Raw genomic sequence first — 26,921 nt, 5'->3', positions numbered from 1 at the left:
TTTAAATATATATATATATATATATATATATATATATATATATATACACACATATATATATATAATATATATATATATATAATATATATATATATATATATATATATATACACAATATATTTATATATAAAATATATACATATATGTATTCAGTCTGGAAAGCCAGCACAGATCATGTTGCTCTGTAAATGCTCAGATTCCTCACATCAGCATGCAACTTCAGAACATAAGTAATAATGGGGTAAAGCACGGTACACAGGAAGTAAACACTGTATGCTCAGCAATGTGGCCCTCATGAAAGGCTAGATAGAGCTCAGTATTCAACCGCCCCCTGCCTTAGGACCCTGGAATACTGAAAGCTACCTGAAATGACACAAACTTCTTTTTCAAGGAGAATTAAGAAAAACATACATACGTAAAGTTATATGTATTTGTCTTTGTTTACCGGGAAAGTCCGACTGGGCAATACCCATTTTCAACGGATGCCCATGGTGAAAAGCTCCATTTGCTTACATTGCATTATTCTAAGATCCAGTTAAACACAGAACAGCTACATTTCTATTTCTATTTATACACAACTAGTAGTTACATTTATACATGAAGATTTTAGAGATAATGTTACTAAAGACAATTCCCATGTGCAACTTAGTGGATTGAACAGGCAGCAGTTATGTATAAAAATTGTTCGGTCATTTCAGTGAGAGGTTGAGAGTATTCTGTTTAAGCAGAGTATTGTAAGGGGAACACAAGGTCTCAACCTTGAGATGAGCATGTGCAGAACCAGGATTGTTAAGACTTTTTTTAAACAGTGGTTTAAAACTAATGAGTTTACTGGAAAATGTTATTGGTGTGGAGACACTATTCCAAAGTTTAGCAATGTACTAGGAGTACAGCGAGTCTCCTACAACATTATTTGACCAATTTGTGACGGGAGTGCAGGTCTCTTGCTGTACAGTAGTTTAGTAATAAGTTATGCAGTGCAGGGGGATTTTCTGGATGATGAATGTGCGTGTCCCATAATTGTGAATATATTAGGTAGTTGTGCAGTTCACGTTTAATAGCTTTAATATGGCAATGGTGGGCCCTAGGAGGGAGATTTGTGGCAAATTTAATTACTTTATTGTAGCAGGAGGCAAGTTTCTTTCTTTGAGTATTACGTTTGTTAGAATAGGAGCAGCATATTAAGAGAGTCTGCAATAAGAAGGCAGTGGTGAAAGTTTTACTTGCAGTATCTGTAAGGAATCCAAAGATCCTATAAAGGAAGCACAGTTTCTGGTAAGTAGAGACACAAATACATGAGTATGCAAGTCGAAAAACTGACAACTGATGTACACAGCATTTAACAGTCTTCTATAAGCCTTCCAAAAACTATAGGTGGCATATATATCATGCAAGTGCAACACCGGTCCTATGACATACACTGTGGACTTAAACCCAGTGGATCATTAACAAAGGTTTCACTGTACCTAAAGCACTTGCATCAACCTGCAAGCCCAAAGAAAAGAATGCAAGGAAAAAAGAAGTTATTTCATTTAAGAAGTGACTCACAGTTCAGACTGGGTAACTTTGTCATTCCATTCTCCCAGTTTGTCAGTTGTCTTCACGTAACTAAAAACAAAGACTCGATTTAATGCAGTACCTTAGACTCGCACTGAACACTATAAAAGACCCATGAAAACTCCACTTTTTTCAGATGCCACTACTGTTCCTCCTGCTTTAAAGAAATTATACAAAGCAAGCACTTGGTTAAGCATAAAAACAGAATTCACGTCAAACAACTTAACACAATCAAACCACTTGAAATTCCACTACAAAACGTAGTAAAGAACATTTCTTCTTTACTTACTTGCATTACATTTCTGAAAAGAAACTAAAAACTAATGTCTTTTGGCTTTTCCCGGTTAGGGGTCGCCACAGCGGAACTCCAGTCCACTAATGACTGGCAGTGGATTTTTACAGTGCCAAATTGCCAGCCTGAAGCCCAACCTTCAAAGAAGGCACACCCATTCACACACGCACCTTCCTGCAGGTCTTTAAACATCACTTGACTATGGCATGCAGACTCCACATAGAAGGCGCTTTTTTATTTTAGACTGAAGTGTATTAAAACAGCCAAAGAACTGAACATGCTGTATTTTTTTTAATTACTTGCATTAAGTTCTTGAAACATTTTTAACACAAGACTAATGCAGTGTCCTGTGGGTTATTCATTTATACTAGTGAATGACAGATCACCAACATGCATCATGTACTTAAAATACCGATTTTTTTTTTTTTTTTGCTGGGGGTGGGGTGGGGTGGGGTGGAATTCCCCATTCCCCTCTGAAAATGGGCACCAGCCAACACAGCCAACGTAGTCCATCTCTAAATTCACAAACAAAAAAAATCTGATGTGTGGCATCCCATTAGACTCCTGTTGGATATGCTGCATGCACAAAGCTAGGACAGCACATCCACTACTTATAGAACCAGTGATACTTAGCAAGAAAATAATCATACAAGAACATACACTTGCCCAACATACAGAAAACCCGGACAGCATCTAATGAAGCTATGGGTGATGCAAGTAAAGGAAGATGGCAGTAAGCAGACTTTGCAAATGTTTCTTTCAGAAATCAAAGAAAGTACAGTTTTGTACGTACCATAAATGTAGATGTTAGAGTGCTCATACAGCTGCAGTCGTAACAGATGGGTTATCCTGCCGTCAGGCGGGTCCCTCTGTCGGCCGAATTCCAAAGTCTAGGTCCGGCGTCGGTTGTCGTCGCTTCTTCCCTGACGTCAGTGCGGCAGGGGTATAAGAGAGGCAGCAGACGCCATTTTCTTCAGTTTTTCTTGCCCCAGATGTCAGGTGCCCCCAGAAGGAAGGCAAACAATGTTATGCAAAGATGCAATGTTGACAAATCAAAAACAGTAGTTGCAAGCAAATACACCATAAAAGAATACCCCAAAAAGGTTATATTAAAAGTGTCTGTCATAAGGCCTGTCCTAAGAGGGGATGGAGGGAGGGAAACCTGGACTGCAGCTGTATGAGCAATCGAACATCTACATTTATGGTAGGTACAAAACTGTAATATGTTCATCGTGCATACAGCTGCAGTCATAACAGATGGGTAGAATCCCAAAGCTAAGTAAGGGTGGTAGGCACTAAGTGGAACTAAAAGGGGCTAGGATGCCCTGCAGGACCTGCTGTGGCAAAGCCCGCTCTAGATTTTGAGTATAGTGGGAGGTGATAGTGCTTGGAGAAAGTGTGCACTGAACTCTAGGTGGCTGCTTCCAAAGTGTCCTTGGTAGGGACCCCCCTGAGGAAGGCTGCAGAGGTAGCTGTGGCTCTGGTGGAGTGGGATCTGATGCATGCAGGCACAGTTTTTCCATGGAATGAACAACAAAAACGTATGCAGTGGGCTATCCATTTTGAAATTGTCCGTTTGGAAATAGCCTTTCCCTGAGCACCTACAGAATAGGACATAGAGTTACTCAGATTTCCTGAATGGCTGCTCCATCTCCAAGTAGTAACGAAGTTGTCAGTGAATGTCCAAGGAATGTAGTAGTCTTTCCCCTTTGTTTTGTGGATTAGAATAAAAGGTAGGTAAGTGGATAGTCTGATTCAAAGCTACACTGGATACTACCTTTGGCATAAAGGTAGGATTGGTTCGTAAGGAAACTCTGTCCTGATGGAAAATGATGAATGGTTGCACAGCCATGAGGGCCTGTAGCTCCTAAACCCTGCGTGCTGAGGTGATAGCCGGAAGAAAGGCTGTTTTCCATGACAAGTACTGTAACTCTGTTGAAGAAGCTGGCTCGAAGGGAGGAAGGGGTCAGCTTTTCCAATACGTAGTTGAAGTCCCAAGCAGGGACTGGTGGTTTCCTTGGGGGTTTTAAATTCTTTGCCCCTCTGAGGAACTGCCTTAAGAGAGGGTGAGAGAATAATGGAGGTTCTGTGTTGTATTATGCAGAAATGGCTGAAGTGTGGATCTTGGAGGAGAAGGTAAGTCCATTGTTTAACATCTCAGCTAGGTACTGTAAAATTTGAGGTATATTTATTACCCAAGGATTCTGTCCCTTTTCTTGATTCCAGGCACAAAATCGTTTCCATTTGGCGGAGTAAGCCTTTCTAGTAGGTCTTCTGGCCTCCAAGATGACATCCTGCACCTCCTTGGAGAGGAGAAACTATTGGGAAGTCAAGGAATTCTCCATGCAGCTAGATTTAGAGTTTTGAGATGGCTGTGAAGGGTTTTGTAGTTGTGCTGGGACAACAGAAGAGGGACTAGAGGTAGGATCCATGGTGTGGAATGTGTCAGGCTCCTCAGGAGCGGATACACAGTCTGGAGCGATGAGAAATAGACTTCTGCATCAGAGTCTTCGAATGGAGAATAGGCATAATCCTGATCCTCGGATAGTGCTGAGGTAATAGAAGCTTGATCTGAGGAAGGGTAGTCTTCCTCTAATCTGGGCCTTTTGTCAGAGGGGGGGTTGAGAACCCCTGATAAGAGTAATCAAATCCTCAGCCATTTTAAGCATCTGTTTTTTAGGCATGGTGCCTTGAGAGGGGGTCTGAGGAACCTGTTTTTTGGTTTTCATGGCTGCTTTAGATTTAGTGAAGGCTTTAATGGAGAAGGTGAAAGGCCTGAAGACCCCTTGAGAAATGGCAGGCCTGTCTAAATTCTGAGTTTCCCCACCAGGAGTGGCGTTAGGATCTGTAGTAGGAATGGGGGCCGAGGAGCCTGCGACCTCGGGTACTTGACACCGGTAATGCATGGTCATCGGTACTCGGGGGCTGCGTAGGCGCCTCGATAAGTACCGGAGAACCAGTAGTAGGCCTTAGCGTGGTTTCAGTAGCTAGTGCGGGCCTCGAATGTCGGTCCTTATCTTTGCGTTTTTTGCTCAAAACTGGAGTCGGAGTATCCGACGACATAATATAATTACATTTTTTACCAAAAAAGTGAAGGGCGAACTCCGCCCGACGCTTAATAGTGCGCTTATTGAATCTAGCACAAAAACGGCAGGCCGAGACGTCGTGGTCTGGGCGTAAGCAAGGTATACAGAAAGAGTGGAAATCCTTATGCGGTATTTGCTTCCCACATGAAATGCAATTATTAACTTTGTCTGACATCGGTCTGAGGCAAGAAAAGTTTCCCCAACGGGGTACTTGGCTTTCAAGAAGACTTCGGCCGAAATACTTTCATAAATCTCAGGAGCTGGCCGACCGGCACTTGCGAACTGCTTCTGCTTCAGGCACCACGCGGCAAGAAAGACTGAAAAAAACGGCGTTGGCTGCCTCTTTTATATACCCCTGCCGCACTGACATCAGGGAAGAAGTGACGACAACCGACGCTGGACCTAGACTTTGGAATTCGGCCGAACGAGGACCCACCTGACGGCAGGATAACCCATCTGTTATGACTGCAGCTGTATGCACGATGAACATCTGTCAAAACACAGCCTCATATCTGGCATCACCAAGTCTTGCACCTCACTACAGAATCTATTAGCATCAGTGAATGCACCATCTACGCACTAAAATAAAAAAAAAAAAAACTCTGCTCCATGGCACAGACATGAAGCCCAAATTACATCCCTGATGATCCATGCTCGATAAATGTACGAGCACATGAGGGGACCTGATGGGGAGGATGACCTTGAGCAGATGGTGCCAGCTCGCTCATTCTCAGGGTAGGGGAGGGAGGCTGTTAGGGTGACAGCACTAGTGACATCTAGCAGTAGCTGTGTATACTGCCTACAGCAGTCTTGGTTCATGTTGCATCTTGCAGGGACTTCCGAACAAGTAATGGAATAGGAGGTGTGCAGGAAAGTACAGCTGCATAAATAAATCCACCTAACAAAAGACGTTTGAATAGAAAACTGCAGCAGTAGTACAAAGCTATAGGAGAAGTATCTTACAAAGGATCTGAAGTATAGTCAGTTGAAGAGTGAGGATGTGCTTGTATAAAAGGGGTCGGAGACACCAAAATTCAGAGTTTTCAGGATTTTAACCAAGGGAGACTAAGAAAATAGGATATCCTCACATATTCAAATTTGTAATTTTTGCCAAGACATAGGGGAAGGGAACCCCATCCCAGCCAAAAGAAAGTAGCTACGGACATTAAGAGGAGGGAGCTAGTTCTGCAAATGATTTACTCAAACACTGCTGTTATGACAAGTTTACTTACATAACTTGTATTTCAGTTAAATCACTGCTGCAGTAGAATAAAGCTATAAGGCAAGGTGGTCAAAGCTTATATAGAAGGGAAGCAAAGCCCAGAAGAACTTGGAGTAAAGACCTAAAATTTTTTTTTTGGCTGCAGAGAGGACTTCTTGTAGTGGATCGTGAACTCAGATTGTGAGAGAATGTTGAGGATAAACTGGAGGTGTTGCAGAAAGATCTGTGGTGAGGAGGCTTAGACTAAGTCTAAGTAGGAGAAAAATCTGGGTTCCCTGTGATCAAAAGAGGACAATCACTGACACTTTGTGAAATCTCTTTGGGCAGAAAACTGAAAGTGACAGGAACCAGTAACAAAACTTGAGGAATCTCCTCCAGAGGGGGAAAATTAGAAAGTGGAAATAAGCATTTTATATTCTTAGAGATGCTACGAAGACCTGAGGCAGAATTAACAGTAGCAGTGTGTGCAGTGAAAATATTTTGAAGGCTGGCTCTTTTAGAAGGGTGCTTAGCAAAGTGAGGTCCAGTATGGGTCTCCAATGCCCTTCTTTCCTTGGAACTAGGAATAATTTGGAGTAAAAGCCCTTTTCCACAAATTCTTGGTGCACTGGTTCTACTGTGACTTGTTGCTGTATAATTTCTGCAAGAGCGTCTTGAGACGAGAGTGCTTGAGCGAGAGAGAGTGCTGATGTGAGAGTGCTGCGGTGTGAGAGTGCGCGTGTTGGGGGGGTTCCATCCAAGAGGAGTCCCCCCCCCCCCGAATATCTAGCACCTATTGGTCTGTAATAATCCTTTTCCCAGATGGAAATAATCTGGGTCAGTCTTTGACAAGAGCAGAACCGGAGGTAGGGGGGACTTTGTAAATAGTGAAAGAAACTTGTCTCTAAAGGGAGGCCTCTCAGAAGAGGACTTTCGCTGTGTTTTCTGAGAATCTCTTTCTGGGGGTCTTCTTGTTTATCTGACTGGGTCTAGGATCCCGTCCATCAAAAGAGGTGGGTTTTTAACTGGATAATTCCACTGGTACACAGGTCTCTCTGTTCTTGGATATTTAACGGCCAACCAGGACATTATTGTCTAAAGTGGCATCTGTAATTTTTATTTTTAAGTTTTCAGGTAAAGGCAGACTGCGCAACCATGCATATTTGCAGATGACAGAACCAGTAGCAGCTGCTCTGGATGAAGCCTCTACAGGATAAAGAATAGTGTAAAAATCCATGTTGCAGTATTCTTAATGTGGGATCCTCTGCCTCAAGCGACCTGAACGTCTGGCTCCAATGCAAAAGCTTAAGCCTGGTTGCTGCCAGGTGCTTGGGACATCACACGCAGGGCCATAAACCAGGGTCTTTAAAATGAGATGTCTGTACGCACAGACCTCAGAATTGACTGCCTCGTCAGACAATAGTCTAAGGAGTAGTAAAGGGATGCCATCTAGACAGGGTAAGTGTAATGAAGGGGGCTACGTGGGTGGGAACTGCAACATGAAAGACGACCTCTACGGTTATGGTAAGAATTTATGCAACTATTCTATGTCCTTCTATGCCCATGTTGCAGTATTCTTACTGTGGGAGAGTACCACAGCTCAAGAAGAGGGATGGGTGGTGGAAGCAGTTGCAGATTCCAGGAATCCATACAGGATTGCCCTTGCAAACCTCCCTGGCTCAGGAGACATGGTCGAATTTGTAATGTTTGGTGTGGGTATGCACAGAGGACCACGCGGCTGCCTCTAGAATGGTAGTAGCGTCCAGGCCTTTGAGGAAGGCCCCAGAAGAGGCCACAGCTCTTGTAGATTGTTCCTTGAACCCATAAGGTAAGTGTTCGCTGTGGTAAGAGCAGCAGAAGGATATAGTTTTCCTTATCAAAGTGGAAATAGTTTGGATACCGCCTTCGCCAGCGTCCTGGGGTGGAAGGACACACAGGGCTGATTGGACTTTGATAGCTTTGGTTTTGTCCAAATAGAATCTTAATTGTCTGTGGATATCCAGGAAGTGGAGTACTCTGTCATTCTGTGGGAAAGGAAAAAAGGTGAGCAGGTCAACAGACTGATTGAGAGAGCTCATTGACCACTTTGGGCATGGAGGGATTGGTGTGAAGGGTCACGACATCTCTGTGGAAGACAGTGCAGGGTGGGAGTGTGAAGGGTCACTCAATCTCTGTGGAAGACAGTGCAGGGTGGGGATGCCATTAGTGCTTGTAACTCTGAAACCCATCTAGCTGAAGTAAGGACTACTAGTAGTACAATCTTCCATGTGCGCATCTGCAAAGAAGCAGAGCTAGATTGTTCAAAGGGTTAACTTTTGAGTTTTTCTAGCACGTAGTTTAGGTCCTAAGGTGGTGGAATAAGTTTCTTTTGTGACCTAACATGCAGGACCCCTGTTAAGAATAGTTTGACATCCAACCTGGAAAGCAGACATGGGTCCATACGTAAGCAAGCAGAGATGGCAGATAAGTGGACCTTCACTGAAGAATACGAAAGGTCTGATTTTATGAGCTCACACACACGCTAAGACTAGAGGAACATCTGCTTGGAATGGGTCCCTTTGCATTTTGAGACACCATTTGGAGAATCTTTCCCATTTGAAAACACAGCCTGGTATTGGGTTTCCTGGCCTCCTGCAGGACAGACGGCACATCCTGTGTGTACCGGTGTCTCAAGGGGATCAAGAGTTTATCACCCGGAGGGTTAAGCAGAGCATCTCCAGGTGTGGGTAAAAGAGATCCCTTCTGTTGTGTGAGCAGGTCCACCTTGTGAGTCACCTTGTGGTGACTGCCCTTGGCTAGAGATTGAAGAAGGTTGAACCAATGCTGCCTTGGCCAATAAGAAGTCATGAGCAAGATTCTCGGCTTGTCCCTCTGGATTTTTAGGAGGACTTACTGAATGAGTGGGAAGGGAGGGAAGGCATAAAGGAACATTCCTTTCCAAGAAAACGAAAATGCGTCCACTCTCCAGGCTAGTGGTGAGGGATCCCTGTAGCAGAAAAGCCATAATTGTCTGTTCTGGGGGGAGGGAGCAAATGGATCTATTTGAGGTGTGCCCCATTGGTGGACAATGTCCAAGACATTTCTGTGCAACATCCACTCATGATGCAGAGAAGGATCGGCTGAGGGCAGCCGCTTGATGGTTGTCCTGTGATGGAATATAGACTGCCAGCAGTGAAATGTGCTGAGAGGCTAGCCCATGCCTCTACTGCTAATCTGCAGAGTAGGTAAGACCTGGTTCCCCCCTGCTTGTTGATGTACCACATCACAGTGGTATTGTCCGTGAAGATTTGTAGGGGTCCTGGTTGCATAAGAGAGAGGAAGGCTTATAAGGCTAAACTGACCGCAGTCATCTCCCTGATACTGATATGTTTTTTTCTGGAAGGAGGGCTCACACTGGGCTTGCACCTTGAGGCCATTCATAGTTGCTACCCACCCTAGATCGAAGCATCCATGTGCATGAATTGTATCGGGCTGGTGGATTGCAGGGGTAGGCCTGGGTACGGTGTACTTGCTGGCTCCAACCACCTCAGTTCTGGTTTTCAGACATAAGAAAGGTACCTGAAAATGCAGGGGGTGGCTGTGTTGTGACCAGACATTTCTTAAGTACCACTGGAACTTTCTCATGTGTAGCCTGGCAAGAGGTAGCATAGGAATTGTGGCTGCCATGAGGCTTAGGAGGTGTATGAACTGCCTGGCTGAAAGGTGGGTAACCAGGAGGAGGTTGTGCAAGTGGCAGACTACGGAGGATACTTCTTCCTATGGAAGGAAGGCCTTCATCAAGTTGGTTCTTATCCTGCAGCTCAAGAAGATTTTGTTGTGGGCTGGAGTGAGGGATCATTTTGCCAGACAGAGTGAACCCCAAGCTCTGGAGCAGGGACATGGTGAATAGTAAATGAGTCCTGCGAGGGACGTCCTCTTCTGCAAGAATGAGGAGGCCATCTAGGTAGGGGTAGATTTGGATGCCCTTTGTTACGCAGTAGGCCACAGCTGGGGCTAGGCACTTTGTGAAGACTCTTAGTGCAGTAGATACACCAAAAGGCAAGGCAGTAAATTGAAAGTGTAAAGAGGGCCCAGCAAAATACAAATACTTCCTGTAGATTGGGTGGACTGGAATGTGGAAGTATGCCTCCTTCAGGTCCAAAGTGGCCATGAAAGTTTGGGTGGCAATAGTGAAAGAAGGCTTTGTAGTGATAGCATTCTGAAGGAAGGGACCTTCAGAAAGATTTAGGAAGGATAAATCAAAGGTGGGCATCCAAGGGCCATCCTTCTCTGGTACTAGGAATAGCCTGGAGTAAAACCGCCTCCTTTCTTTGCCTGAGGGGACAGTTTCTATGCTCCTCTGTGCAAGCAGTTCTTTGATAACCTGAGGGATTAGGTGTAGTTGGATTAGGTGTAGTTGGTTTCTGTGAGGGAGTGGGATGCCTTGTGGAAAGGGGTTTTCTTACCAGTACATGAAGTATCCTTTTTCCACTATTGCCAAAAGCCAGTGATCTGAAGTGACTTTTTCCCAAATGGGGAGACAGTGAGAGAGGCAGAATAAGAGGGAGAGCTGGCTGGAGAAGTCACGCATTACTGTTTCTGTCTTGAAAGGGCTGCCTTGTGGTAAGTTAAGGAAGGGCTGTCCTTGGGGAGGGTGCCTTCCTGGGCCCTTTTCTGTGCCTGGAAGTGGAAAAGGTGGATGGAGCTGGGACTCTTCTGACAAAGGAGGTTTTTGCAGGGTAGTTGTGGTAAAATTTAGGAACTGGGGAGACTAGCAATGGTTTTAGGTCCTGAAGCTCCTTACTTTTTTTCTGGAGGCTTTTAAACAGGTCAGCAGACAGTTTCCCCAAACAGGAATTTGCTGTCCAGTGGTGCATCCAAAATTTTGGTTTTGAAATCTTCAGGAAGAGGTTGAAGCCTAAGCAAGGAGCATCTGTGCAGTACAGAAGCTGAAGCTGCAGACCTAGCGGAGGCCTCAGCTGCATCATAGCTGCACTTTATAGAGTGTCTGGCAACTCGAGATGCCAGGGACAGCAAGGATGCTACTTGTGATTTGTTAGGAGAGTCAGTCATGGAAGATAGCAAGGAGGAAGCCTGAGAAATCAAATCTAGGGCATATTTGACCATATGGGCTGGTAGTTGATAGCCGTAAAAGCTAGTGTAGAAGATGTATACATCTTTTTCCCCAGACTGTCCATCACTTTGCTGTCCTTGTCTGATGGCAAGAGGGAGGAAGAAAGTACAGAAGTCTGGAGGGTTTGTCTGGGGCCACTGCAATGGCTGCAGGATCTGCCATTGGTGGCTTTATGAGGAATTTGTGCTCATCACGGACCTTGTGAAAGTGGTTATTAGATCTTTTGGGAGCTGGTGGCTGATATTCTGGAGTCTGGGGTGGATGCAAATGCATCTAGGTAGGCTGGAATCACAGGAGGGATAGCAGAGGGAAGGGAGATTCCACCTGGAGTAACGGAAAAGAACCTCTTCTGGACTTCTGTCATCCAAGTTGCATCCCACTTGAAGTACTCCCTCATCTTAGTAATGGTTTCTCCAAAAGTAATGTCTTCACGGGGAGAATCTCCCTCCATGGAGTTCTCATCTGGGGAGTAGTAATCCAAAGTGGAAGCTATCTGTGAGGAGTAGGTGACAGACTCATCTGAGGAGGAGGAAGAGGAGTACTCCTCCTGGGTGTGAATAGGAGGGATGGAAGCAGCTGAGGCTGGCCTGGGGCTGAGGGCAGGCAATGTGGCAGCAGGAAGGGCTGAAGGCCAAGAGCCACAAAGGCCTGCAGCAGGGACTGGAAGAAGGCGTGCCAGTCTGGTTGCTCTTCAGAGGAATTAAACAGATGCTTAGTTTTTTGTTTCCTCTTAAGGAGTGGATTTAGCAGAGATGGGGGGGGGGGTCTAGTATCAGGAATTATCAGGCTCCGGGCTCCAGGTCCGGCTCTAAACCAGTCACAAGTGGTGTCCCAAGAGGCTCGGTCTTGGACCTCTACTGTTTGGCATATACTTCTCAGAAGTACAGGCGCAAGCAGGACGACTATGGCTAACCAAGTTCACAGATTACTGCAACTGGGAGTCAATTGACTCTCCGGCTGACACGGACATTCTCCAAAAGGGCCTTACTGAGATGGACACCTAGTATCCAAGTCATGGTCTCAAGTCAAATGCCAAAATGCATAGTCATCCTGTTTGGGAAAAACAAAACATCCATGAATTACCACATAGGTGGCAGCCCCCTTAATACAGAAGAGGTAATAAGAGATTTGGGGACCCAGGTAGATGACAATCTCTCCTTTGACAATCATATTGCCAAAGTAGTCAGGAAATCTTTCTATGTAGCCCATCTAAAGGGTTCGCATCTAGAAATAAAGAGGTTATAGTGCCCCTCTAATTGTCACTCATCAGACCCATCATAGAGTACAATGTCCCATTTGGGATGTACCTCACAAGACCCTTCCAACAGCTGGAAAGACCACAAAAGTACCTCACAAAGAGCATTACTGGCCTCAAACATATGTCCTATGCAGCCCAAATGGAAAAACTCCAGCTGTACTCAGTGGCATATTACTCAGAGTTGATCTCTGCCTCACTTACAAAGCCATATCCAACTCAGAATTGATGGAATGCGCCACCTAAAGAAATCCAAGTCACTCCACTCGCTCTAGTGAGCTAAACCTCGCCACAACAATAAATAGAAAATGCTGGTGGGATAGAGTCCTGTAACAGAGACTCTCCATGCTTTGGGACAAAATTCCTAACTACATTAGGCAGAGCCCCTCACTAACACTCAAGAAAAACCTTGACGAGTGGATGGGTAACAGAAAATACACCCCTGAGATCACTTCATTGGCTCTTCTTGACAGAGGCTCAGTTAATCAATCAGTGGGGTGGCGAAAGCTGACACTGGCTAGGCTTATAAATGCCCTTGGGCAGATAACCTAGTACCTACCTATGAACCCTATGAATTTGGCCTATAGGTGAGGACTCTGATTCCTGGACCATGGGTTGGTGGCCAGTGGAGCCTGGTTCCCCTTAAACCTCAGCTGATGGAGACATCAGAACAACCTCAGAGAAACTATAAAGGTAGTCAGTGAAGACGCCTGTTCTAGCAGATGCCCCTCAACCCCTAAAATCGGCAGCTGGAGGGACATCCGACAGAGGGGTAGAAGCAGTAGGCCTGGTAACCTTGGTCTTTTTAGGTGGCTCTGCCAAGACGGCAGACTCCATATCCATAAGCAGGGCTAGGCATTTTAACTTCTGTTTCTCGAGGTAAAGTTTTAAGGCTGTCAGACGACTGCAGAGAGTTTTCAGTGCTAACAACTGGCAGATACTACAGGTGGTGTGATCGTGTTAGTGGCCTAGACAGAACAAGCAAAGTTTGCGTGAATCTTTGTGCGGATTTTGACGTCTGCACCTACATTTGCCCTTTCTAGCTGACATCGGCTAAGAAACAGCAAACAACCAAAGCTCAAGCAAGAAAAGGTTTTCCCCAACAGGCTACTTATCTTTAGACATCCTGAAAATAGCAGAGTGAAGCGATCGATCTGATGTTAGATTGCGGCAAAGAAGTTCTGAGGTCTGTGCATGCAGACGTCACATTTAAGGACAATGGTTTATGGCCCTGCGTGTGATGTCCCATGCACCTGGCAGCAACCAGGCTTAAGCGTCTGCATTGGAACCGTATGTTCGGGTCGGCTGAGGCGGAGGATCCCACAGTAAGACTATTGCAACATGGGAACAGAAGGATATCTACACTTGATGCTGTCTAGTTACTTGTGCAACCTGATTAAGTACAGATAACATTTGTTGTTTAGAATCAGTTTCTAGTGAATCCACCATTACCTAGTTTAAGGAACTGAAGATGAACATCTAATACTCATTTCAGTTTGGTAAGCAACAGCCCTGACTGCCAAAGTAGAGGCATCACACTTTTTATGAACCTATCCATATCCCTGCTAATCTTGTCTGAAGGGAGGGCACAGTCATTAGGAAGGATGGTTTATCAGAAGAGACACTGCAGACGGGTCTGCCACAGGACGTTTAAACAAGATCCTGAGATTTATAAAATCTGTCTGGCCATTTAGGGGCAAAGGGCTGGGAGTCAGGGGAAGTGGAGGTGGATTGAAATGCATCTAAGAATGCCTTAAAAATAGGAGAAACTGAGGAAGAGGGCACAATTGTCAACAGGTTGTGGTATCTCTTCTGGATCTTTGCAATCTGCCTAGACTTGCACTCAAAGCACTTCGTCATGGACAATATTGCTTCTATAAAGGACGTTTCTTCTACAGGAGAGTCAGGAAAAAGCAATCTTTCAGAAGGGACTTGGCCAGATCCCAGGATTTGGGAGCAACAGACCATGAAAAAGATCAGAATCAAAAGCCTCCTTTATCTTCAGAGGATGATGAATCTACAGCAACCTTTGGAGAAGTGGAGGGAGGGGACTGTAAAGAAAAGGAGGGAGGCTTCAAGGCCAAAATGGCCTTGAGTAAGCCCTAAGTAAAGTTCATAGGTAGGTACTAGGCTATTGGCCCTAGGGCCTATATAAGCCTAGCCAAAAAGGTACCCTGGCTTTCGCCACGCAAGAAAATTATTTTCCTGTGCCCCTGTCGAGCAGAGCCACAGAGGTGATCCCTGGGGTGAATTTCCTATTTCCCATCCAATCAAGATTTTTCTTGAAGAGTGTTAATAAGGAGCTTTGTTTGATACAGATAAGTAGTTTGTTCCAGTGTATGGGAAGTCTCTGGGACAGGAATCTATCCCTCCAGCATGTTCAGTTTATTGTGGTGACAAGGTTTAGGTCCCTAGACCGTGTAGCTCGGAGGGACTGGATTGCTTTAAGTGGAGCATGTCCAACAGCTCTGGGTTTGACATAGCTTTGTATGTTAGGCAGAGATCGCCTCTGAGTAGGCGACGTGACAGAGTAAAGCTGGAGTTTTTTTGAGACTGCCTGCGTAGGGCATCTGTTTGAGGCCGGTAATACTCTGAGGTATTTCTGCAGCCTTTCCAGTTGTTGTAGATGTCCTGTGAGGTACATACCAAAAGGGGCGTTGTACTCTATAATGGGTTTAATGAGCGATGAGTCGAGGGGAACAATTATCTATTTTTTCCTGGACGACAAACCTTTTATGATGAGGTGTACCACGTAGAAGGATTTCCTGACTACTGTGGCAATGTGATTATCAAAGGTCTCTTATCACATTGTGTTAAGTAGACTACCACCTATGTGGTAGCTCATGGGTACAGAGTTTTAACAAAGGGGATGACAATGCACTTTTTGGCACTGAGCTCGAGGCCATGGTTTTGACACCAGGCATCTGGCTCAGTGAGGCCCTTTTGTAAGATGTCCACATCATTAGGAGTTTCGATTATGGCTCCTAGTTTGCAGTCATCTGCAAACTGTTAGCCTATACTTCAGAGAAGTAGATACCAAAGAGGAGAGGACCCAGGACTGAACCCTGTGATACTCCACTTGTCACTGGTCTGAAGTCGGATTTGGAGTCTGCTACTTTCACATTGTGGGTTCTGTCAGTGAGGCAATTGGCAACCCATCTTGTCACATAGGGATTTATACCTAGTTTAGTGAGTTTATCTATAATTCCAGAGTGGGGGATGGTGTCAAAAGCCTTGGCGAGATCTAGATAGGCTGTGTGAACCACCTTACCCTAGTCTATATGGCTTTGGTGATTGCTTCAAAGAAGTCTATCAGGTTTAGAAGACATGATCCGCTTTTTACAAACCTGAACTTGGTGGGGTCCAGAGTTTGGGGATTACCAATGTTTTTGTTTATAAAAGTTCCATGATGATACGTTCTATGGCCTTGCAGACCGGGCTCGTTAGGCTAATGGGGCAGTAGATCCCAGAGGTCCGTGGTGGCTCCCCTTTGTGGAGTGGGAAAACAGTCACTGCGCACCATTCAGTGGGCACAAAGCCTGAGGAGAGGCTATGATTGAACATGGTGCTTAGGTGGGGTGTCAATTCATTCTGTAGATTAATGTAGAACACAGCCTGGGATGTTGTCAGGTCCCACGGATGCTGTGTTGTTGGCTTTGGAGTGTGGTTTTTACCTGTGCAGCCATGATTACAGGAACTTTGCATTCTTCAGGTATAGAGATGAGCCCTTTAGGGGGGGAGAGAGGGGGCTAAAGTTAGCAGTGAACCCATCTGCCAGAATATTTGCAATATCAGTTGGTTCTGTATATTTAGTGCCATTGTGCTGTAACGCAGAGCAGATCTGAGTGTTGCCATTGAGATTCTTGACATAGCTATAGAATGCTTTGTGGTTGTCTTTAGAATCAGTGGCAATTTTGTTTTTGTAAATTGCTTTGAAGGATTTTATGAGGGATCTCAGCTTCTTCCAGAGGCTGACCAGGGAGGTCTTCCAATCATGGGATTTTACTCTTTTTTTTTTTTTTTTTTTTTTTTGTTTTTTTTTTGCAACAGTTTCTTTCTTCTGATGTAGAGTTTGTTTATGGCAGGGAAACACCAGACTGGCTTCTTTTTTTTTTGGAGGATAGCATCTTTGTTCTGTTAGGGATAGCACGATCCATGCACTCGTGCAAGTGCTTATAAAGTGCATTTCTGTAGGATTCAGCAGTTGTAGCTCTATTGTCCGTCTGCATGGGTGTCGTGAAGTTTGCCACTTCTGTCTTAAGAAGCGTGACGTTGTTTTTGGAGAAATTTTTTATGGTTTCCCTGATGTGGGGTGGGGGCGGGATGTGGATGTCTAGGGTGATTAGCTTGTGGTCAGATCTGACCGAGGAATTGACCTCTGGTGTGGAACACCGGTTGCCCATGTTGGTAATGACCAGGTCTAGGATACTGCTGCCCCTGGTGGGGTGTGGATAAGTTGCTCCAAGGCGTTTGAATTTATGAATTCCAGAAAATATTGAGCAAAAGAGCTGGGACATGAGTAGTTTTCCCAGTTAATGGTGGGGTAGTTGAAATCACCTATTAGGGTGTTGGGTTGTACCCTAATATTTTCCAGTGTATCAAGAAATGAGGAGTGGGAATCCTGGGGCATGGTGGGAGATCTGTAGCAAGTTACAATTTGGACTGCGGTCTTGCCCAGAGGTGGTTGCAATTGGTTAATCTCAGATGCATTATGCTGAGCAACTAGCCTGGAGGTGTGGATATCCTTAATGAATATGGGCAAGCCTCCGCCTTTAGTGTTTTGGTCCAGGTTATGCGACCAAAAAGTATGGTATGAATTATAGCCTGATAATGCAGGGGCGCTCTCTGGAGCCTTGAACCAAGTCTCTGTCACTGCACAGATGTCGATGTTCTCCATTTTAAGGAGTGCCTTGAGTGAATGCATTTTCAGGTTTAGACTTCTAGCATTGAGTAGCATTACCCTCACCTGTACCTGCTACGATGGTGAATTTGTCATTTGAACCTTGCCTAAAAAAAGGCACTATAGGGGTGGCAAGAGCCTTAGCCAGTATTCGGAATCCCAAGGGCGACAAGTGCAGGCCATCTCTGTCAAAGCATCATGGTCTGTCAATCATGTCATCCCAGGCAGACAGATACTGGATCCCCTTACGACACGAGAAGCTTAGCCAATTGTCGACGTCAATCATTTTGTACTTGCACTGTGGTATCATTCTGGGTGATGGCAGGATGCTACTCAGGGCTAGGGTCATACTTGCCTGGACTACAAGATCAGACAAGTTCTCCTCCATGTTCTTTTCATGTAGCCCAGGGACGTATGTCTCGGGTCTTTCACACCAACATGGACAATGACTGAATCATATTTGCACTTGTTGTGGAGTGACCCAAGTGCGTGCGTTATGTGGCAGATCCTGGCACCAGACAGGCAGCGGACAGTAGCTTCCTCCTTGTTTAGCCATTCCTTCTCCCTAGAGGAAAGAAGAGGAGGGGGAGAAGTTGCACATTTTTTTTTTGGTGCTTTTTTTTTTTTTTTTTTTTTTTTTTTTTTTACACATGATGTCCGCCTAAACCAAGTGTGGTAGTTCATACCCCCAACGTACCTCAACAAAATTTACCTGCAGTCTCTTCCCAAACTGTTACCTGGGGGACTTCCTCTAAGCCCTCCAAGATGACAATTTGTGGTTCGGCTTTTTCTGTAAATTCCCCAGTCATAAGGTTGTCCAACGCAATAGCAGCCTCCATCACAATCTCAGTAGAAGACATCTGAAATGGAAATTGATGCGCTACGGGTTCTGAAACCACAGCAAGTACATCAGAATCTGAAAGAGCTGACAGTTTCCAGCCTAGGTCTTTTATGCTTTTTCTTACACAGTAGACGTATGTTTGGGGAAGCAAGATCTGCCATCTATGAGTGGGCCAAGCATTTCAAACAGTCTCCAAAAAGGTACCGATACAGGACAAACAGAAATGCAACATCTTAGGTGCAAAGTGGCAAATGAACAGGTCTTGTAGTAGTGTTCTGCTAAGTGGAAAACACACTTGGTATGCAAATCTTTGTACAGGATTTGTCTGCCAAAGTTGCACCTACCCATCCTAGTCAACATCTAACACCAGTAAACAAAACACTAAAAAGGTAAAGGAAAGTCCCCAACAGGGCACGTATCTGTTTGCTCGAAGCAATAGTACTAATGACCAAATGATGACCAGACCGAAGGATATGCCATCTGTGTTCAGACTGGTGGCGAAACAGTCTGAAGAATTATGCTCATACGTCCCCTACACATACAAGCTGAGATCACAAGTCAGATGAGTCACCCTGGAAAAGTAAAGTTTGGTACCTCATCTGGACATCAGCAGGGATATCCCACTGATTGGGAATACTGCAACAATGATTTTAGGTGGGGACATCGGCACCAGTTTACCTTCAATCCTCAAAAGCCTCACAAGACCGTACACTTGCAGCAGTAAAGCCTTTAAGGGCTTGGCTCCTAAACTTGTCTTAGCTCATCTCATGCTTTGCTACAACTATCCCGAAGCAGCCAGAAGACATGCGCCTCATATTACAGAACACGGGTCTTAAAAGTTCAGAACCCTAAAATCCCATGACTGCTTAACTAATTATGGGAAAAACGTCAACAATCTGCTTTTCCTGTCACTGTGAAGAGTATTTCACCCTGGAGCCAAGTATACTTCCCTGAGTAGGTTTCCAGGGATATGCATCACAATATACAGAAGGGTGATTACATTGAAACTTCTGAGTATTTTAAACGCTATAAAACTAGTCAGATACCCTGGGGTGGGACTGGAAGTCTAGCTCAAGGGATGATGCACAAAACACATCTGAAAGGATTTCCTGAACTATAAGACAATAATCCAAGATACATTTACTGAGACTGACAGCCGAGGAGTTGTCAGGACTGAGAGGGTACCCCCACATGAAAATGTCTCGTGGAGAATAAGACGAGGTATCCTCACTTATCATTCATATGCTGCAGGGAAGAAAAGACCTTTAGTCCATTTCCTCTTCCTTCTCAAAATCAGAGGAGTATGAATCCTACCTTAGGAGGACCCATTTTCTTCTTGGATGGGAGACTCCAGACAGAATGCTGTTCAGAATCTGTCTGAACTCTACAAATAAACTGGAGGGAGAGCTAGATGGAGACATGAGAGGAAGATCTAGCAAGGGACAGCTGTCTAAGCACAAGGAGCCTTAGGTACAGGTGCCCAGGTCTTAAACGATTAGACTGCCACCTAGGATTTTCAAACCAGGAAGTGATGCCCCTGGATTGCATCTCGAGGGTCAAAAGACCCCTGACGATCTCTGGAGTGATTCTTCCCGTTCATTTTTAATCAAGTGGTATTTCAAAGTGGACATTTTGGGAAGGTGGCACAAGACAAGGATCACAATGATTATTCCTAGGTCTACAGGGGATGAACTAGGAGCTACAAGTTTAACACCACAGCTTTCAATGTTGCCCACAGAGGCAGATAACAGGCAACAAGGTCGGGAAGGTTTGAGCACCTCTGTGGAGTTGATGCCTTCAGTCCAGCAGCATCTGTATAACTTGAAAGACATTGGCAGATAACAAACAGGGCCATGAGGCTCAGTTTAGCCTGCAGCTTCTGGAAAGCTTCCTGTCTTGGCTTCAGTGTCTTAAGACACCCCATCTCAAACGCCAGATGGCATGACAGCTATATTCTAGACCCAGTGAGAAAATACAGGGTACATGGAAGTCTATGTGGCATTTGGTGCTCACAAGGTGTTCCCCAAATTCTCATTGCCTGCCAGTCTGCTTCCAGGATGTGTGCACTCTGTTACTGCAAACTCTGGTACCGAAAGATCTCTGAAAGTGATAATTGCCTTTTTATGCTCTTCACTGACATAATTACAGTCCTGAGAATGGGCTATAACAATCTCCTGAAATTAACTAATAGCAAAATAAAGATAGTATCAGCAGATGCCATAAGGTACTTGAATTCTGACAGCATCAGTCCAGCTATGAGGGAAGGGTGCTCAACTCTGCAAGTCATGCTGGACATCAGATCTAGCCATCAGAAAACGTTAATTATGACTGCAACACTGACCTATGAAAAACACAACTTGCGTCCAGTATCTGGGCTCCCACTCATGGTATCCTCAAGCCCCACTCTTAAAAGCAACAGGATCACAATCAGTTTCTGCTGAGCACCAACTATTTAACATAGCTGTCCAAGAATTCGGGTGGATTTTTACCAATACTGCTAAATGTGCAAGAATTGTGCCTGCAGATACAATAATGCCTAAGCTGTCCACAGACATCTCTCTCACACAGGTTCAAGCAAATAAAGACAACAGCATGCAGAATCCTAGAGTGACACTGTGCAAGATAACACATGTCTGAACTTGTTACTGCAGCCTTCTTGAATCACCCAATTATATGTCCAAACCTGGCAAAACTAAACCCAAAATGAACCATTTTGTCACTGCAACAATGCATTAGAGAAATGCAAATCTTTCAGGACTTCCAAGATAGCTACACTATGATCAAGAGCTTAATTTCAGCTCTCCCAGTGTAAAAAAAGCAGAGATAAGGGCTAGTAATTTTGCGAGTTAGTAGTCATTAACTGAATTTGCTATAAGTGTAATACCTTGATGCCAGCAAATAAACTTGCATAGACTGAAAGAAAATCAACTAGAGAAGGCGAAGAGAAAACACTAACTGGAAAGAATCCTGCAGCTGTTCAGCAGAAAGCAGTTCAAGCTCCATCTTCGGTACAAGATACGGCTTTAAGCAATCTACAGGAAAAAATAAATCAAGCTGATTCAGAGCCGATTAAATAAACGTAACACTAAAGGAGCACACATGCTCAAATAAAAAGGCTGGAAAAATGGAAGAAGCTTTAAACATCTATTCAGATGAATTAATATAAAAATGCAAAAAAATCAGAGAATGAAATGAAGAAAAATCTGGCAGAGTACTAGACTGCTTAACAGCTGTTTCAAATAAAATGTTTGAGAACAGCACACAAGGAAAATGAGTTTTTTTTCTGCTGTACGAGACAAACTGGGAGGAACGGACAGGGTTAATTTTATAAAAGCACAAACAAACAACTAGACTGGTACTTCACAACAGGTTTTGTTAATTGAAAAGTCACCTCGTACATGCTCCAAACCTGGCCATGAGAAAGCAAAGACATGTATTAGCAAAGGTGCAATCATACCAGTAGAAAGAGTTGATCCTGACAAAACTGTGGCAGAAGGGCAAATTACTAACATTTGAACGAAGTGCTTGTGGAAAATGGTTATTCACCAAACACCAGGCAGAAGAAAAGCAAATGTATCCCAGCAAATCAGTGAATGTTGAGCGGCAGGTGTGACATTCAAGCTGCTCTATCCAGCAGTCTTCAGAATATTTTTCCTTGGAAAATCAGTCAGTCTAGATGCAGAATACTTTAAGAGGGAAATACAAAAGTCTAACAAAAACTGAGCCAACAGACTGGGGCTCTGCTTCTCATTCTTCTGGTAATAAAGCTCAAAGAGACACTGCCAGTGAAACCTTTTCCAATGTTCCAAAGGAACATGCTTGAGAGAGAGAAAAAAAGCCCAAAAGTTGTCTAGAAGAATCAGGATACCCTTTGACTTAAAGCAGAGTCTCGGGTTGGGGGATTAAGATGAACAGGAAGACCATCAGCAACAGTGGAATATGTGAATAAATGTGAGACTATGCAGCAATCACATTTGTAAAATATGGCTTTACAAGAAAAAGTAGAAAGACTGGACTTTTGTTGACTAACTTGTGGGGAACTGAAAAACATATACCCCCACTTTATGTCATTAATGTTTAGGGGAAGGGAAAAATATAATAACTGGTAGTATAAAACATTTTGTGATATAATTGCATGCCAAGTAAAGTAGTTTCAGTTATTCCTGAAAGCAATAAACATGTGCCTTTTTTGTTTTTGTTTTTTTAGTTACAAGAAATGTAAGAATTACAACGTAAAAAGATATGAAAGGCTAGACAAACAAGTTAACATGCTGTAATCCTGGGTCGCTGAGGTGATGGATGGTGTAAAAGTGCACAGATTATATGTAGAGTAGATATGTTTTCATTCATTTTACATAGGTGAATGCCTAGATTAAGGCCCTTGGCTTAATCTAACAAGTTTTTTTGTAAGTGATCACTAAATGTAAAGAAAAGTTTCTTTAGCAACTAAATGTTTAGTTGAAGTTTACAGCCGAGAGAAACTTTACAGTTTATCTTTCATGGTGACAAGCTGATTGTAGGGGAAGTAATAAAGCCAGAGCACTTTAAGGCTAAAGGTTAATGCTCTCTGAAAGATAAGACAAGAATGACAGCAATTATTTTAAGTGGGATGACAGGCTGTCACATGTGTCTTAGCATAGATAACATTAATTTTAGGTTAGTTAATGCCTTGGGTGCAGCTGACTATTTGGGACAACTGTTCCTATCAAGATGGTTAAAATTCATTATTTGAAGATGTACACAGTTGTGCTTTTTCTTTAAGTTAACAGGTTTTCATTAAAACAAAAAGTCTTGCAAATGTGACATAGGTTCAAATGAAGGTGAACTACCTACTGTTAAGTGATGGCATATCCAATTTCCAAGCTCTCCCAAACTCAGAAAACACAGAAGCCCATACAGAGGCATACAAAATCCCTGTATGACCATATAAACTGCACAAAACAGCGGTAGCAGACAGAAATAAACCCAGGAAAAACTGCAAGAAAAAGCCACCATGATGGATCTTGGTATCACAGGATCATAGGAGGTTACTAGGCTAATGGGCCTGGGGCCCCTTACAAGCCTAGTCAAAGAGTTTACCCCCAAGAAGAAACCTTAATCAGCACCTATCACCCTTGTCAATGAGGGACACAGGTGAAACCCACTGGGACAAATTTGTGGTTTCCCATCCACTCATCACGGTTGCGCTTGAAGAGGGTCAGCGAGGTGCTCTGTTTGACTTGTATGGGAAGTCTATTCCAGAGATGGGGCAGCCACTTATGGACATTAAGCATCTCTAGTAGGGCAGGGTCCGAGATTGCCTTGTAGGCGAGACACAGGTCACCCCTAAGCAATCTGTATGATACGGAGTACAGTGATAGAGATTTGAGCCTGTCTGCATAGGAGAGGTGTTGGAGGCCATGGATTATCTTTGTGAGGTATTTCAGTGGCTTTTCCATTTGGTGCAGATGTTTGGAGAGGAACATCCCAAATGGGGAGCTATACTCAATTATTGGTCTAATGAGGGAAGAGTAAGAAAGTACAGTTTTGTACCTACCATAAATGTAGATGTCCGATAGATATGTAACTGCAGTCCTTACATATGGGTTGTTCTGCCTCAGGCAGCCCTCGGTCGGCCGGATTCCAAAGTCTGGGTCCGGCGTCGGCTGATGTCGCCTCCACCCCGACGTCAGAGCGGCTGGGGTATAAAAGCATCAGCCGACGCCATCTTCCTCAGTGTTTCTTGCCCCAGATACCAGGTGCCCTCCAAGGAAGGCTAACTTTAGAACTGGTTCAAATTTTCAGACATACACAATAGCAATAAACAGATACACCATAACAGAAATCCCCAGCTAAGAATAAAAGGAGGGAAGTGGACCCAATACACAGAATGGTAGGAGGGAGGGAAAACCTGACTGCAGTTGCATATCTATCTGACATCTACATTTATGGTAGGTACAAAACTGTACTATGTCCTTCAAGAATGCAACTGCAGTCCTTACATATGGGTTGAATACCATAGCCAAGCTGGGGGTGGTAGGCTCTAAGATAAGGATGGTGTAGCTAAAATGCCCTGCAGGTCTGCCGAAGCAAAGCCTGCTCGGGATCTGGAATATAAAGGCAGGTTGCAGTGCTTGGAAAATGTATGCACGGAGCTCCATGTAGCAGCTTCTAGAATGTCCTTTGTAGCCACCCCTCTTAGGAAGGCTATGGAGGCGGCTGTAGCTCTGGTGGAGTGTGGCCTGATATTGGCTGGCACATACTTTCCATGGAAAGAATAACAGAATCTGATGCAATGTCCAGAATCTGATGCAATGTCCAATCCATTTTGAAATTGTTTGTTTGGAAATTGCCTTTCCTTGCACTCCTGGAGCGTATGCTACAAATAGTTGGTCAGACTTTGTTGGCCTTTGTTCTGTCCAAGTAGTAGCGTAGTTGTCTGTGAATGTCCAATGTGTGCAGTAGCTTTTCCCCTTTATTTTGAGGACTGGGGAAGAAAGTAGGCAGGTGAATTGCTCGATTCAAAGACACCCTGGATATCACTTTTGGCATAAAAGAAGGATTGGTTCTTAGAGAAACCCTGTCCTGATGAAAAATGAGGAATGGAGGTACTGCCATGAGGGCCTGTATCTCCAAAACTCTTCTTGCTGAGGTAAATTGCCAACAGGAAAACTGTTTTCCAGGAAAGAAATTGCAGTTCTGAAGATGCTGCTGGTTCAAAAGGAGGAAGAGTTAGGTTTTCCAACACGAAATTAAGGTCCCATGCAGGCACTGGTGGTTTTCTGGGAGGTTTGATATTCTTTATCCCTCTTAGAAATTGTCTTAGCAAAGGATGTGAAAACACAGGTGGATCAGTGTTGTAATTTGCTGAAGCGTGTATTTTTATGGAAGAATAGGAAAGTCCATTATGCAGCAAGTCTGCCAAGTATTCCAATATCTGTGGGATGCTCAATATTGATGCATCCTGTCCCTTGTTGGCATTCCAGATGTTGAATCTCTTCCATTTGGCTGAATAAGTCTTTCTGGTGGAAGGTCTGCGTGCTTCCAGTAATATCTGTTGAACTTCCTTGGAGAGAGAGATATGCGGAGAAATCATGGAACCCTCCAAGCTGTCAGCTGTAGAGTTTGCAGGTTGGGATGAACCACCCTGTAACTGTGCTGAGTCAAGAGTGGAGGCCAATGAGGCAGGGGCCACGGCTTGGTGCAAGTTATGCTCCTTAGTAATGGATACCAGTGCTGTCTTGGCCAATCTGGAGCTATTAAGATGCCTTTCGGTTGCTCTGCTTTGATGTTCTGTAACACCTTGGTCATTAATGGTAGAGGTGGAAATGCATAGATTGTTAGGGAGTTCCAGCTGAATGACAGAGCATCTATTCTCCAGGCTTGTGGATGGTGTGTCCTCGAGCAGAACTTTTTCAGATGATGATTGAGGTGGGAGGCAAAAAGATCTATGTCCAGTCTCCCCCATGCCTGAGTTATTTGTGCAAAAATGTCTGGATGCAACATCCATTCGTGCGGATCCAGGATGTTTCTGCTTAGACTGTCCGCCAGAACATTGTCCCTGCCCGGAACAAGCTGGGATTGCAGCTGTATGTTCAGTTTCAGGGACTTTTCCCCAAGAGTCATTGTTAGTCTGCAAAGGGGGTATGAATGGGTACCTCCCTGCTTGTTTATGTACCACATAACAGTGGTGTTGTCTGTCTATTAGTAGATGACCTTGAAGATATTTTCCGAAGGCGATTACATGCATTACTGCTAACATCTCTTTTTGGTTGATGTGTAGATGTACTTCCTGGGGAGTCCATTGCCCTTGAATACATCTGCCCTCCATGTGCACCCCCCATCCAGGGTCTGAGGTGTCTGTTGTAATAGTTTGGCTTGTTTGAGGTTTGTTGAAAGGCATACCTTTGTTTAACTGGCTTGCTTGGGCCCACCACAGAAATTCCCTTTGTAGACATGGGATGAGTGGGATAATTTCTTCCAAGTTGTGGCTGTGTTGAGACCATAAACTTTTTAGGTACCATTGTAGTTCTCATGTGTAGTCTTGCCAGTGGAATCAGTAGAATGCAAGATGCCATGAAACCCAGGGCCTGCAGGATTTTCCTTGCAGTCACCTGGGTGAGCTTTGCTAGGCTTCTGAAGTAATGAGGTAATTGTTCTTGCTTTTCTTCTGTGAGGTAAGCCATTTGTGATTCTGTGTCTAGTTTGGCTCCTAGAAAAATTATTTGTTGGGATGGCAGTAGTCTTGATTTTTGTAAGTTGACTGTGTATCCCAAAGCCTGTATAAGTGAATGACATAATTTAAGTTTTTTGTCAAGGCTTGCTTGCTGTCTGTATAAGGCAGTCGTCCAGGTAAGGGTATATTTGTATCCCTTGGAGTCTGCAGTGTGCAATTACTGATGCCAGGCATTTTGTGAATACTCTAGGCGCAGTAGACAAGCCCAAAGGCAATGCTGTGAATTGATAATGCTCTGACCCTGCAAGAAATCTGAGGTATCTTCTGCAACTGTGTCTGATTGGGACATGCAGGTATGCCTCCTTGAGGTCCAGAGTAACCAGCCAAGACCCCTTGCCCAGCATGGGAAGGAGTTGCTGTAGCGTCAGCATTTTGAATTTTGGTACAATGAGAAAAGTGTTTAGAGCGGACAAGTCCAGTATAGGCCTCCATTGCTTTTCTTTTCTTGGAACAAGGAACAG

The 26,921-nt window shown here is 44.2% G+C and overlaps 1 protein-coding gene across 6 annotated transcripts in view; it reads right to left on the bottom strand.

Moving 5' to 3' along the window:
* Positions 1-26,921, bottom strand: part of TPD52L2 (TPD52 like 2) — a 566,267-nt gene that overhangs the window by 428,118 nt on the left and 111,228 nt on the right. For 4 of the 6 annotated variants that reach the window (XM_044089864.1, XM_044089865.1, XM_044089866.1 and 1 more), the window contains exon 4: positions 1,549-1,608. The exons of the other annotated variants lie outside the window; for them this stretch is intronic. In XM_044089864.1, the coding sequence (XP_043945799.1) occupies positions 1,549-1,608 (60 nt within the window). The remainder of the gene's footprint in view (positions 1-1,548; positions 1,609-26,921) is intronic. 6 annotated transcript variants of the gene reach the window in all.

Source organism: Protopterus annectens, chromosome 12.part0 (genome assembly GCF_019279795.1).
Source record: "Protopterus annectens isolate FY-2018-M chromosome 12.part0, PAN1.0, whole genome shotgun sequence".
Classification (NCBI taxonomy): Eukaryota; Metazoa; Chordata; order Ceratodontiformes; family Protopteridae; genus Protopterus; species Protopterus annectens.
Note: the sequence above shows the minus strand (reverse complement) of the source record. Positions and strands in the feature narration are given on the sequence as shown.